Source organism: Onychostoma macrolepis, chromosome 06 (genome assembly GCF_012432095.1).
Source record: "Onychostoma macrolepis isolate SWU-2019 chromosome 06, ASM1243209v1, whole genome shotgun sequence".
Classification (NCBI taxonomy): Eukaryota; Metazoa; Chordata; class Actinopteri; order Cypriniformes; family Cyprinidae; genus Onychostoma; species Onychostoma macrolepis.
In genome coordinates, this window is record NC_081160.1 from 25,015,504 (window position 1) to 25,028,067 (window position 12,564).

At 37.1% G+C, this 12,564-nt stretch overlaps 1 protein-coding gene across 2 annotated transcripts in view; it reads left to right on the forward strand.

Annotated features, from left to right (window-relative positions):
• The window catches only part of sema3fa (sema domain, immunoglobulin domain (Ig), short basic domain, secreted, (semaphorin) 3Fa), a 46,540-nt gene that overhangs the window by 31,700 nt on the left and 2,276 nt on the right, over positions 1–12,564 (forward strand). For both annotated transcript variants that reach the window (XM_058779575.1, XM_058779576.1), the window contains 14 exons: positions 161–280; positions 1,104–1,193; positions 2,302–2,395; positions 2,539–2,658; positions 3,352–3,491; positions 4,682–4,796; positions 8,607–8,676; positions 9,984–10,128; positions 10,233–10,455; positions 10,836–10,924; positions 11,096–11,137; positions 11,371–11,528; positions 11,640–11,707; positions 12,292–12,425. In XM_058779575.1, coding sequence (XP_058635558.1) covers positions 161–280; positions 1,104–1,193; positions 2,302–2,395; positions 2,539–2,658; positions 3,352–3,491; positions 4,682–4,796; positions 8,607–8,676; positions 9,984–10,128; positions 10,233–10,455; positions 10,836–10,924; positions 11,096–11,137; positions 11,371–11,528; positions 11,640–11,707; positions 12,292–12,425 — 1,608 coding nt within the window. The remainder of the gene's footprint in view (positions 1–160; positions 281–1,103; positions 1,194–2,301; positions 2,396–2,538; positions 2,659–3,351; positions 3,492–4,681; positions 4,797–8,606; positions 8,677–9,983; positions 10,129–10,232; positions 10,456–10,835; positions 10,925–11,095; positions 11,138–11,370; positions 11,529–11,639; positions 11,708–12,291; positions 12,426–12,564) is intronic.

Here is a 12,564-nt window from a genome sequence, read left to right on the forward strand (position 1 = left end):
ATTTTCTGTTTATTATAGGTGCCATTTTTTTTATCTCTTTCTTATAGTTTTAATATCGGTGCATCCCTACTAATTGCCACAATCATTGTAAATCCTAAACTAGTTATTCCAACATGGGCATGCCAATATCCATCTGAAAGTATCATTTCTGTGTCAACAGGGTGAGTGTGGTAATTTCATCCGTCTAATCGAGTCATGGAACAGGACTCACCTGTATGTGTGTGGAACGGGAGCTTACAACCCCATCTGTACCTATGTGGACAGAGGTCAAAGGGCACAGGTAAACTGTCATTCGCAGATGACCCGCTACCATTTGCAGGTCAAGGGTTCAAACGGTTGGCTACCTTAGTCAAAAGGTATTATGTCATTAGAGAGGAATGTTTCTCCACCCTGGAACAAACAGGATAATCTTTACCACCTGCATATCTTTTGACTCTGTTACTTCAAAAACTCTTCCTAGTGTTTAGGAGGGTAATTGCATTTAAACATAGTCCTAATTTCACCTCCCTTCTTTCCCATGACCATGTCCCATCATTAACTACTGTCCATAAGAACATCATTCAAAAAAGTCTGAGATCACTTTTTTTTTTTTTTGTACTTTAAATGGTAAACTGGAAATAAAGATCTAAAATAAATGAAAATTTATTTAAAATTCTGCACTATTTCTAGGTCACTTTTCAAATATAAGTAAATTTGTGACATTGATCATGTGAACTTCCATTTTTTTCCACTCACATATTAATAATAAAAAAAGTATTAAAATAGTATTATAAAATTAGCATTTTCACTCGTGGTCTCAGGCTTTTGGATCCTACTAAATTTGTTCTCCTTTAATGGGGTTCTGCAATATGCATGTCTGTTTTGTTTTTTTGTTTTTCATACGCAAAGGGAATTTTATGTGTTAACAAGGGCTTTAAGCATGTGCATGTTTTAGACAACTTCATATCAACTCATCTTCTTTGTCCACTATGGATACACCAAACTGCAGCCATCTTTCTAGCATCTCAACATCTTCTTGTTTGGACACAGCCTTGGCCATTCTCGTGAGTCCTAATTGAATTAATAGAAAGGTCTTTATTGAGGCACACACCCTTGTTTTATAGGGCATGCTCCAAGATCAGATGCCTCGCGCGGGAGGCCGAACCAGTCGAGCCGCAGACCCTAGTGCTTCACCAGAACCATACGCACCCAAGGTGGGAAATTAACTCTTTAGTGGGATTGAGGCCTTTTTGTACTTTATTTTGTACTTTCTTAAGATGCACATTCAAGATGTGGTTTTTACTTAGAAGTTTAAGGAAAGGTTCTGTTCTCACGGTATTTGGATTTTCAACAGCTGGTTTCCTCAGCCGCTAAAGGCGTTGAGAGAAACAGCAGAGGAACTGTTGTCTTTAGAGCTTGTCTTTCTCAAGTTTGCCTACACTTGTCCAGAGCCTGCCTTTGGCACAGAAATCTAGCAGAACGTGCACAGATTACTCCCACACCCACACTCCATCATGCTTGAAAGTGGTTAGTCAGCAGAAAATTTATCGGTGGCTTATATTACATTTATGGTGTGCGTGTAAAGCTTATAAAGTACAAAGGATCCAAAAACTTGTTGTATATTATCCAAAACAAGTCTTTCGTTGAGACTTGAATTTACTGATATATTCTTTGTGGCATGTTGTAGACTCTTTAGATGTCCTTCTACATCTCTGCTTAGATTTTAGTTAATGTGTTAATTCATGTTAGATGTTTCCCAATTGCTGTGCTTTAATAATACTCTTTTACATCTGTGTGACTGTAGATGGAATGCAAACTGCATGGAGTGAAGTGGACTATTAGAGATTTTATTTTTCTAAATACCAGAATTTAATAGTTGTCACTAACCCAACAAAACCATATTGACTATTTTAGATTCATATGTTGAGAAGCTGATTGTGAGAAATGTTCTTTGGCAACTACCAGAAACCTTGGAAACTTTGAATTATGGCATTAATTTCTTTTTTCTGGGCAGTTTTAGACTAGCTGCCTTTTGTCAAATGGCAAGATATTGGTGTTGGCATTAGACAATATGTGAGACGCCAACATTTAAAAAACACAAACAAGTTACCTAAAGATATTCCATTTATATTACAACCTCAAATAGTTTGTTGTTTTCATTTATCCCAGTGAACGTGTGCATTTCACTTCCTGGCTATACCTTTACACACTATTAAACACTGGAAACTTAAAGTATCTAAGTAAGCTGAGAATCAATATTGCTCATCTAATGTGATCTATTGCACTGTCATTAATGAAACCTTCATGCTCTCCCTGTTCCAGGAATACATTTTCCGACTGGAACCTGGTAAAGTAGATTCTGGGAAAGGGAAATGCCCCTTTGACCCCAAACTAAACAGCGTCTCAGCTCTGATAAGTACGTACCTCTCATTGCCATCATACTACTTTTAGAAAATATACAAAACATAATTTATTTGGTTTCAGACAGATGAAACATTTTTCTCAAGTTTATCTGTCTATCTCTACTTATCTCCTTTTACGCTTGCTCTGTTTTGGCAGATGGCCAGTTGTACGCCGGCGTCTACATCGATTTTATGGGAACAGACTCGGCCATCTTTCGCACATTGGGAAAACACACGGCCATGAGGACCGACCAGTATAACTCCCGCTGGCTCCACGGTACGCCCAAATTTTTGAACCATGGCGTATCACCAAGAAAAAGTTCTTTGTTTAGTGGGAAGAAGTGCCAAAGATGAATATTCAGCATCGACCCTTCATTCTACCTCCTGCAAACTAACCTTATATCTCGTACACTTTTGCAAAAAAATACCCCTCAAGCAATAACTGCTTAGTTAAGCTCAATCCTTGACCCTTGTTATAATCCCTGGCTATATTATAGCCTAGTTATGTTTTTATTTTATTTTTGTATTTTCTGAAATGTATTTTATTCTTTATTTACTTTCCCTTAAATGCCACATAAAAGGCAGGTTCATATTCTTTGCAAGCTCTGTAAGACTGGATTTCCCTTGTATTACATGCGACTCTTTGACTCTGATTCGTTACTTCAGTTTTGCCCTTTTGATCACGAGCATCCACTGTGATAACCATCACAAATTTCATACAGATGTCTTACATGTGAACTGTTCAGTGTAGTGAATGAAAGGATAGACTAACAGAGAGAGGTCATTAAACGCTTCGCCTTAGTTGCACTTTCTTGTGAATGTTATTTAATATTATCCATTTGCTGCCCTTTTTATTTTCTCTTTGCTTTTTGCTCCAACTATAATTTATCTCTTTTGCTGTTCCCTTCTCCAACTATAATTCATCTCTTTTGCTGTTTCCCTTCCTCTCCCTTTTTTCTTTTTCTTTTAGATCCAACATTCATCCATGCTCAGCTCATCCCTGATAGTGCAGAAAAGAATGACGACAAGCTGTATTTCTTCTTCCGTGAGAAGGCCTCTGAGATGGGTCAGACTCCCATGGCTCAGTCTAGGATTGGCAGGATTTGTTTGGTGAGACATTTTCTTAAACTTTGTCTGATATTCCATTAAAAAATAACTACACATGTTGTTCTAAACCCGTGTGACTTTCTTTTTCCATTATATACTAAATGAGAAATTTCAAAGAATGTGCTTATGTTTTTCAATGCGGTTACAAAGATTGAGGACTAGATTTTAAGCTTAAAAAAAATAACTATTAAGTGTCCTGTACAACATGTCAAACTGACACAATATGCAATGGCTTTTGTTTGAATAATGCTAAAATTTGAGAAGTTTTTTTTTTTTTTTTATAATCATCCCATCAGTGAGCTGTTAACTGTTTCATCCAAATCAAGTCAATGAGCTTGATAACCGGATTAGTCTACTTCAAGAATGAATAAGTTTGAGAACTGGTTCATTGAAAAGATCTGACTCAGAAGATTGAGTCATTCACAAAACGCCAAATAGAGCTGGTGCGGATATCAGGAATTTGAAGGTTTCTTGAAATTTGACTCGTGGAATTTTATGTGCTTTTGCATAATTTTTGAAGCTTGAAAAAGCTCCTGTCCCCACTTATTGTAACTGTACAGAAAGGACAGACAAGTACATTCTTCAAAATAGCTTAGTTTACATTCCATGGAAGGAATTTCGTACGAGTTTGGAACAACATGAGGGTGACTAAATGTTAACATAATCCCATTCATTGTTCTTTTAAGCAGTGCAATAGTATACATTTTACAATTATTGGGTGTTCCTGTGCTGAACATGATGCTTAAGAAATCATGTCCATGCAGGACAGAACTGTTGACTGACAGAACCTCAGGATCCATCATTGTCCAATGCCTCCTACATGAGCAACCGCTTGTTTCTTGGTTATTTTTTGCTGTTCTAATGTGAATCAAAGAAGCATGTTTGTAATGTGTGGGTAGCTGCTGGCGGCTGGTCACTGGGCATCGCTGCGTCTCATTATTGAAGTTGGCTGCTGTCCACAGCAGATGGGGCTGAGCAGTGCTCAAAGCCAATGTTTACAACCCAGTCACAGCCAGTTAATGCAAACCACAGAAATAGCCCTGAGAGAAGGACAGATACTGATGTAAAGCAATGGCTTAATTTCACACATACAGACTGTCAAGGTGTGCATCAAATCAAATTTTACAGCTAGAATTTTGTGTGGCGTCTAACAGTGAATCTTCGTGGCTAACGTGACTTCACTTCCTCTACAGAATGATGATGGAGGACACTGCTGTCTGGTGAATAAGTGGAGTACCTTCCTGAAGGCTCGGCTCATCTGCTCTGTGACTGGCTCTGATGGCATTGAGACACATTTCGATGAGCTTCGTAAGTCTCTCTTTTAGCTGAGCCATAAATTTCCTGTGACTTGATCATTTCTGATGTTGGTTACTGACATTTAATCTAGATAAGATATCTTTAGATCAGCATGCTGTACGATATTACATTTTTAAATACCATGTTTAATTGTCCTCTTTGGCTGTTAATTTGAATTTAAAAGAAGAGGACATTTTAAATTAAATAAGTTCTATATAGTTGAATTACTGTTGTAGTACCATAGTGAAGTACTGGTGTGATCAGATAAAACAATGGTGCTTTTGAATATTTTTGAGTTTTTATATGGTAAATATCCAAAATACCAAAACATTTTTAATTATTATTATTATTATTATTATTTGGTACATGTCCAAAATACCATGGTAATACTTTTTTGTCAGTGTACTTAACAAATTGTTATGTACAAAAAGAACTGTATTTTGGTGCTACCATAAGTGATCAGATGGTACTTTGTATTGCAATTTATGATTTTTTTAAACGGCACCCCTTGGCACTTCCAAGAATACCATGGTACTAGCATGGAACATGGCCAAAAACATGGTATTGCCATAGTATATGTCTAAAACAAACATGATAGTACAATGACACTTTTTGTCAGAGTGCTGATTATTTGATAAATCTTTCCATCTAATTCAGATATCTTGGGGAGATTTTATGTTCTGTGATTCTGTGGAGATTATAAAACATGAAATAAAATGGCTTTACCATTTGATTGACTCGATATATAAAGTGAGGTGTTCACCCAAGGTACATTATATTCAGTTCTATTTTGTTCATTTTCACGGTATACTTGCTGAAATAAGAGGCCTCTTATTTCAGGATAGGGCATGATATAGCTCATTTGTGGAAACCACTCATGTCTGATGGTTCAATGGATATTTCTCTCCAGAGGGTATAACTTGGAAAAAGTAATTTCCTCTCTTTCCTGTATGTGCAGCGTGTAGCATTTGTGCTTAAGCGTAAAGTGCCACAAGGGCCTGTGAGAAATATATAGAGGCAAGCAGTTCTGAGTATGAAATTGAAGTTCCTGTAGAGCTTAAAATGACAAATTAGGCTTTTAAAAGCTGCCTGAAAATCGCTTTTTTGTGGTTTTACATTATGCTTCATACATGATTGTGCATTTATGTGCACATGTGTGAGGTAACGCATGCATATAAGCTGCATCTTAACAGGCTTACACAAAATGGAGTCTTTCCCGGTGTGGGAGAGTTTGATTGACAGGACTGAATAGGATTGGCTGACAAACCAGCTGTAACAGCCTCTGCCACTCTTCAGAGGCAAATGAATGTAAGCGCATGAATGCTGGAATTTTATTGCTTTTGCAATGTGCATAAATTGAGTAAGCAGTCGTTCTGTGTTTGCTTCATTTCACAGCTCCCCTAACATAGCACACAAGGTACCCTCAGGACTCCTTTCTCCATCTCGCTTTCTCACTTGGTTGGTCATTCTCCTTCCCTCTGCCACTGTGTTTGAGGAATGAACTTGTCAGTGGAGTTTTTGACTAGATCTTTTCCCTTTTCCTCAGAGGGGCAGTGAGGTTTTATGGGTTGTTTTTTGTGGCTTGGCAAGAGCGAGATTCATTCGCTGTAGTCTGGGATTTTCCCTCAGCACTTGATTACTTAGTCCGTTTAGCCGTGACTATCCGTCTGAGGTCATCTTCGTTCTGTTTTTGATGGGACATCTGTCTATGCTTTTACCGTTCGCCCTCCTTATTCCCTAAACTGTCTGAGTCTCCTTTTGTTTTCTTTCCTTCTTCCCCTTTTTTAACCTTCTTCTATGTACCTCTATCTCCCATCCCCCTTAAACTGTCCTTCAAGTAAAACGTTAATGGAGCTCAACTGCTTTTACGATGAAGCCCCCCAAAAAACGACCCCACTCTATACGTTATACTCTGTTTCTCCCAATGGCCTTTTTCCATCTTTCTCGTTTTGGCTAGCAGACTATCACTGGTCCTTTGTGGTTAATTTTGTCGAAACAAGCTGGAGAATTTTGGACACTGAGACAAAGACAGAGAGGAACAGTGAGAGGGAAAGATTGTCCTCTCAATTCATTGTGTTTTGTGTGATGTACCTGAACAGAGATAGATTTGATGACTTGCCACATACACTCACAGACTTTTGGCTTTTTGTGCGCCTTGCTGATATGAAATTATGAAATGATGGAGTCACTGGTGGTGATAAACTGAGCTGCAAAAATAATGTTTCTTAAGCAATCCACCTGTCTTCCACTGTTCATCCTCATCCTCAAGCATTGGTTTAGCCATCATTGCTATACCAGGCTGCCTAAACAAATAGAGCACAAAATTGGAATTAGTGTGTCCCATAGTACATCAAAAACTATGGAGCCCCTTATAGTGATGGAAAAAATATGAGATTGGAGAAAAAAATGTCAATGATTTTGCATTTGTTCTCAAAATGTTTTCAGTCTCACACACAAGAATTCCCTTAAAAATGTTGCATAAGTTTGGCAAACATTTGCATTCTCTCACAAAAGTATTGCATTCCCCCAAGAAAGTTTGAGTTTGTTGCTAAAGCTTTTAAATATAGTTTTACTTCTCACCCCATATTATTTCCATCACAAAAGTTTTGCGAGCAAACACAGTTTCTTGGTGAAACACAGCAGTTTTGTGAGAGAACACAAAAGCAATGTGATATTTTGCCTCTCTTCTCATTTTTTTTCCACCACCATGTCCCTTTAGGGGATCAGTAGAAAACAGCATGCCAGGGTGCTTGAATGGTGTACGATTTCCAGTGAATTTTCAAAGTGTGCTAATCTTTCCCAAAACCCCTTGTGTAAAAAGGGAGGAGTTTGTTGTGACTGTTCTCTTTTGACTTTTTCAGAGCAAAAGTAGTAAGGAAGGCAATACCCAAAGCTGCTTAAACAGTTAAAAAACTGTAAAAAACTAAAACTCAAAGGTGCTAAAAGCTGTTAGCCGTTTTGCTAATTTCAGCTAACAGTTAGCATCTGCATTAGATTAGCATCTATTTCATCCCCCTAACCCTGAACCACACAACCAAAACTCTGCCTTCCAAATACTTGTTAGCTAACCGTGGTATCACCAAATAAGCAATATCAGAGCGTTCTCTGATTGGCTACATATTATGATTGACTGTAAAAAGGGCGGGCCACTTCCTGTCTCTTTTTTTGCTGTCACAGAAACACATGTGATTTCTAAGGACCCCTATCCCCACCATCACAGAATTTGTAATTGTTTTTCAGGTTATAATGGGAATTGTATTGGTCTCTACTGGTAATTGTTCGCCTTGTATTGGTGGTTTGTTAAATCCTAATCCTAATGGAATATGTCCCAAAACACACTACAGAAAGCCATTTTTAATGGTTTTAATGGTTAAAAGTTGATGGTTTATAATGCCATTTGTAGTGGAAACCATAAGAATGTTTTTTTTCAGCAAGGATTTTAGTGATATCTGTCAGGTTTTAGTTTAGTTTAGATTAGTAATCTATAAAGCACATTTCAGAACAACAGAAATTGCAACCAAAGTGCTGTACAGAGGTATTAAAACTAATTTAGAACAAAATTAAAACAGAATTAACACACTGGATCAAAACCTTTTAGTATTAGTGACATTTTATCTCTTAGATTTTATCTCTTATCTCTTACTTTTAAGTAATAATGAATTTAGCTAGATGCTAAATGTAGCTAGCTGCTATGCAACTAAGGAACTTGTGGTATCAAGAAGTATGTGCTTCCTAGTCATCACCAAAGTACATACTTTAGTATGTGAATTAGCTCATTTGTCTTCAAATCCAGGATCTAAAGTAATTCAATCTTTCTTTCAGGGGAAGTGTACATCCAGAAAACCCAAGACACCAAGAATCCCGTCATCTACGGTGTCTTCTCCGTGTCTGGGTGCGTAAGTTCATGGCGGTCTCTCCCCAAATACGAGATCCAATCCTCACTTCTCCTCGACGCCTCTTACTAATCAGGCCGCTTATCAGATTGGCAAGGGAGCTTGAATAGATTTGCTTTCATATTCACACTCCAGTTGCCCACGGGGCAACACCCCCATTTCTCCGCTGCTGAAGACTGTTTCTAACATACTGAATAACAAGTGTTTGGCAGACTTCACAGACAGTAGTACAAGTCCTCCAACAGCACAAAGGAAGGAGCTTTTCTGTGAATCTGAGATGTGATATTCTCATAAGGACTTATCTACATAATACCACCGCTATCAGATGCGGTTAGGAGAGGATATTCATACACGCTAAAACATTATACAACTGGCCTCAGAGGGAGCTGTCAACATTTTAGATGAGGTTCACATGTTAATCATCTATTGTAAATACACAAGGCTGTGTGTGTGTTAGAGCAATTCAGTCTCGCCGTAGATTTCAGATCAAATCAGCGAAGCCCTCAGGCTCTGTCTGAGCTCTTTAAACCCAAAAGCACCATTCTTGGTGATAATAGTGAAAACTCTCTCCATCAACTGCAAGTGATTTCACAGCTCTATCTGTCCCTCTGTCGCTCTCTGTATCTGTATTAGTGTTAATTTGTAAAACTGCATTCTCTACTCATATTATGTCTGTAATACAGACATGCAGTTGGGTCCAAAAGCACCCAAAATTCTGTTATTCCATAACAAATTGTATTGTCAGCATATATATTTGTGTCTAAAATTGAACTGAGAAATTCAAATAATTTCTTAATATTTTGTTTGTCCCCCTTTTGCTTTAATTCCAAAATGCACTCAAATTTGCATGAACCTTGTGCAAAAGAGTTCACATTCTTACTGTCACAAATTTCTTAATTTAATTAGTGACCTAGTAATAATCCATAATTGTATGTTTCTCTTAATGTCCTTTTAGGGCATAACCTTTCTTTGTTTTATATATTTCAAAATCCTGAAACCTTGTTTATTTCCAAGTTTAAATTAGATTTTGAATTGCATGTTTTTAATGTGATATGACTTTTGGATCCCACTGTGTTTCTGAGTGCAAAAACAAATGTAGGCTGAGGCTTGATTTTAACCAGCAGGAATTGATTGGATTGTGACATTACATACAGATGGTTATAGTGGGCAGCAGATTTTCATAAAGACAACTATATTTTATTTCATGCATATGTAATGTGTATATAAGGCCCGTGTAGTCTAATACTGTGTCTGCCATCTTTCTTTTTGTTTCAACGCATGGATTCTTCTCTTTCTGCATCTCTAGGTCTGTGTTTAAAGGGTCAGCAGTATGTGTGTATTCAATGGCTGATGTTCGCATGGTCTTCAATGGTCCTTTCGCTCATAAGGAAGGGCCAAACTACCAGTGGGTTGCCTACCAGGGTAAAATTCCTTACCCCCGACCAGGAACCGTGAGTGCCATTAGTAAAATTGAACACATTATTAAGACGATATTAGACAATCTTAGATGGTGAAATCCAAAAAAAAAAACTCAATTCTGTCCTTGTGATTTCAGTGTCCAGGAGGGACATTCACGCCCAACATGAAGTCTACTAAAGATTATCCTGATGAGGTTATCAACTTCATGCGGAACCATCCGACCATGTTCAATGCCGTTTATCCAGTCCACAAGCGCCCCCTAGTGGTCCGTACTAATGTGGATTATGAGTTCACCACCATCACAGTGGACCAAGTGGCTGCAGCTGATGGCAACTATGAAGTTCTTTTCTTGGGAACAGGTGAACTTGCTACACATCTCCACATAGACATAGTCTTGTTATGTTATGTATTTATATTTATTTTCGACAAAAACAGTATGTATACTCTGGTGTCACACTGAAATTTGGGATTCAAAATCTAATTTTAATTTTTAAATAAACACAGTGGTTTAAAATTTGAAAAACTAATCTATAACAATTTAAAACAGCCAAATTTGTGACACTGTTAATATTAATGCTTTTGTACACAACAAAGCAGCTCTAGATCTATAAATGCAATCTAGTACAGTCATTGTCTTTTTCTCTTTTTAATAGCTCTTAAGTACATTTAAGCCAACTTCATCCTTTATAATATTATATGTTATAAATATTTCCGACACCTCTATTCTGGTCATTTACAGATAAAGGGACAATTCAGAAAGTGATTGTCCTGCCCAGAGATGATCTACAGACTGAAGAGCTGGTTCTGGAGGAGGTTGAGGTCTTCAGAGTAAGATCGTCTTTTTATGTTCCCATTACACTTTGTGTCAACACATTGAGAACTTTATACTGTCTGGGGGTTTTTTTGTATTAAAATGTATTTTATGTTACTATTTTTCATAAAATTCAAAAACATATTGTTCGTTTGTATTATATTATATTTTTGTATTTATTTTTTCAGGTTCCAACTCCAATCATTACTATGAAAATTTCTCCAAAACGGGTAAGTAGCACATCATTTATGATTCAAAACTTTTAAAAAACTAATTTTGAAATATTAATAGTGATAATACTATTAGTTTTAAAACAGGAAATATTTACATTGTTTTTCCAGCAGACAGTTTTATGCAATGCAATTTACTGTACAAACAAGGAACATTTGTCATCTTGGGAGTTTTGAATCCTAAGTATATAAGGTATTTTAAATAAAACCCTTCTTTTATTTTCCTGTCTTAGCAACAGCTGTATGTAAGTTCAGTGGTGGGCGTCACTCATCTGGCACTGCACAGGTGTGATGTTTATGGAGAGGCCTGTGCTGACTGCTGCTTGGCCAGAGACCCTTACTGTGCCTGGGATGGAAAGTCCTGCTCTCGCTACTCAGCAAACCAAAAAAGGTTAGAGCTGCATGTGTGTAAATGTTGTTATTATTATTGGATCAATATACTCAGAATATAACTTGTAAGATTTGTTTTCTTCCTTTGAAATTGGTTGTCTGAATCTTGTAGGCGGAGTCGGAGGCAAGATGTGAAGTATGGCAACCCTATAAGACAATGCAGGGGCTATAATTCCAATGGTGAGAAAAAAGAGAGAAAAAAAAAAGTCTTAAAGTGCCCCTATTATGGGTAATGAAAGGTTCATATTTTGGTTTTGGGAGTCCCCAACAACAGGTTGACATGCATGCAAGGTCAAAAAACACTTTTATTGTCTTATAATATGCATTTATTTTTCTTATTTGCTCAACGACTCCCAAACGATTCATTTTTCAAACACTCCTTTGCTTGACGCTAATCTGATTGGTCCGATTAGTCTCATTTTCATTTAATCTGTAATACCTGATTAAGCAGTGTTTGTGAGGGCAGTGCTGCTTTGTGTTAAAAAAACGGTTTAAAAACAACTCATTTCAATGATTCAGAGTCGACTCTTTCTTTTGAGAGACAATAACTTTAAACACGGTGCACTTTCAGAATTAAAACTTTGCAGGATGTTTTAATTCACTTAGAGCTGTGTTACACACTGCATGAAAGGTCATTTTCAAAAATCCATAATAGGGGCACTTTAAGATTCTTTTAGTCTTAAGATTAGATTGAAAACACATTTTGGAAGAAGTAAAAGAGCTCCTTTTGATTTTAGATAGTATTCTGTTTTAATTCCTGCCAGCCAATAAGAACACGTTGGAGACAGTGCAGTATGGAGTAGAGGGAAGCACAGCTTTCCTGGAGTGCCAGGCCAGATCTCCTCATGTATCAATCAAGTGGCATTTCCAGAAGGAGAACAGTGACAGGAGGAGAGAGGTATGTGTGACAGAGTGTTCTGTAAGCGATGTAATTTTAAAGTTAAATGTTCTGTATGTTGTGTCATTTTAATTTGCTTAATTAACATAGGGTACTTTAAAAAAATATATATATATATTAATAATTATAATTCTTCCAA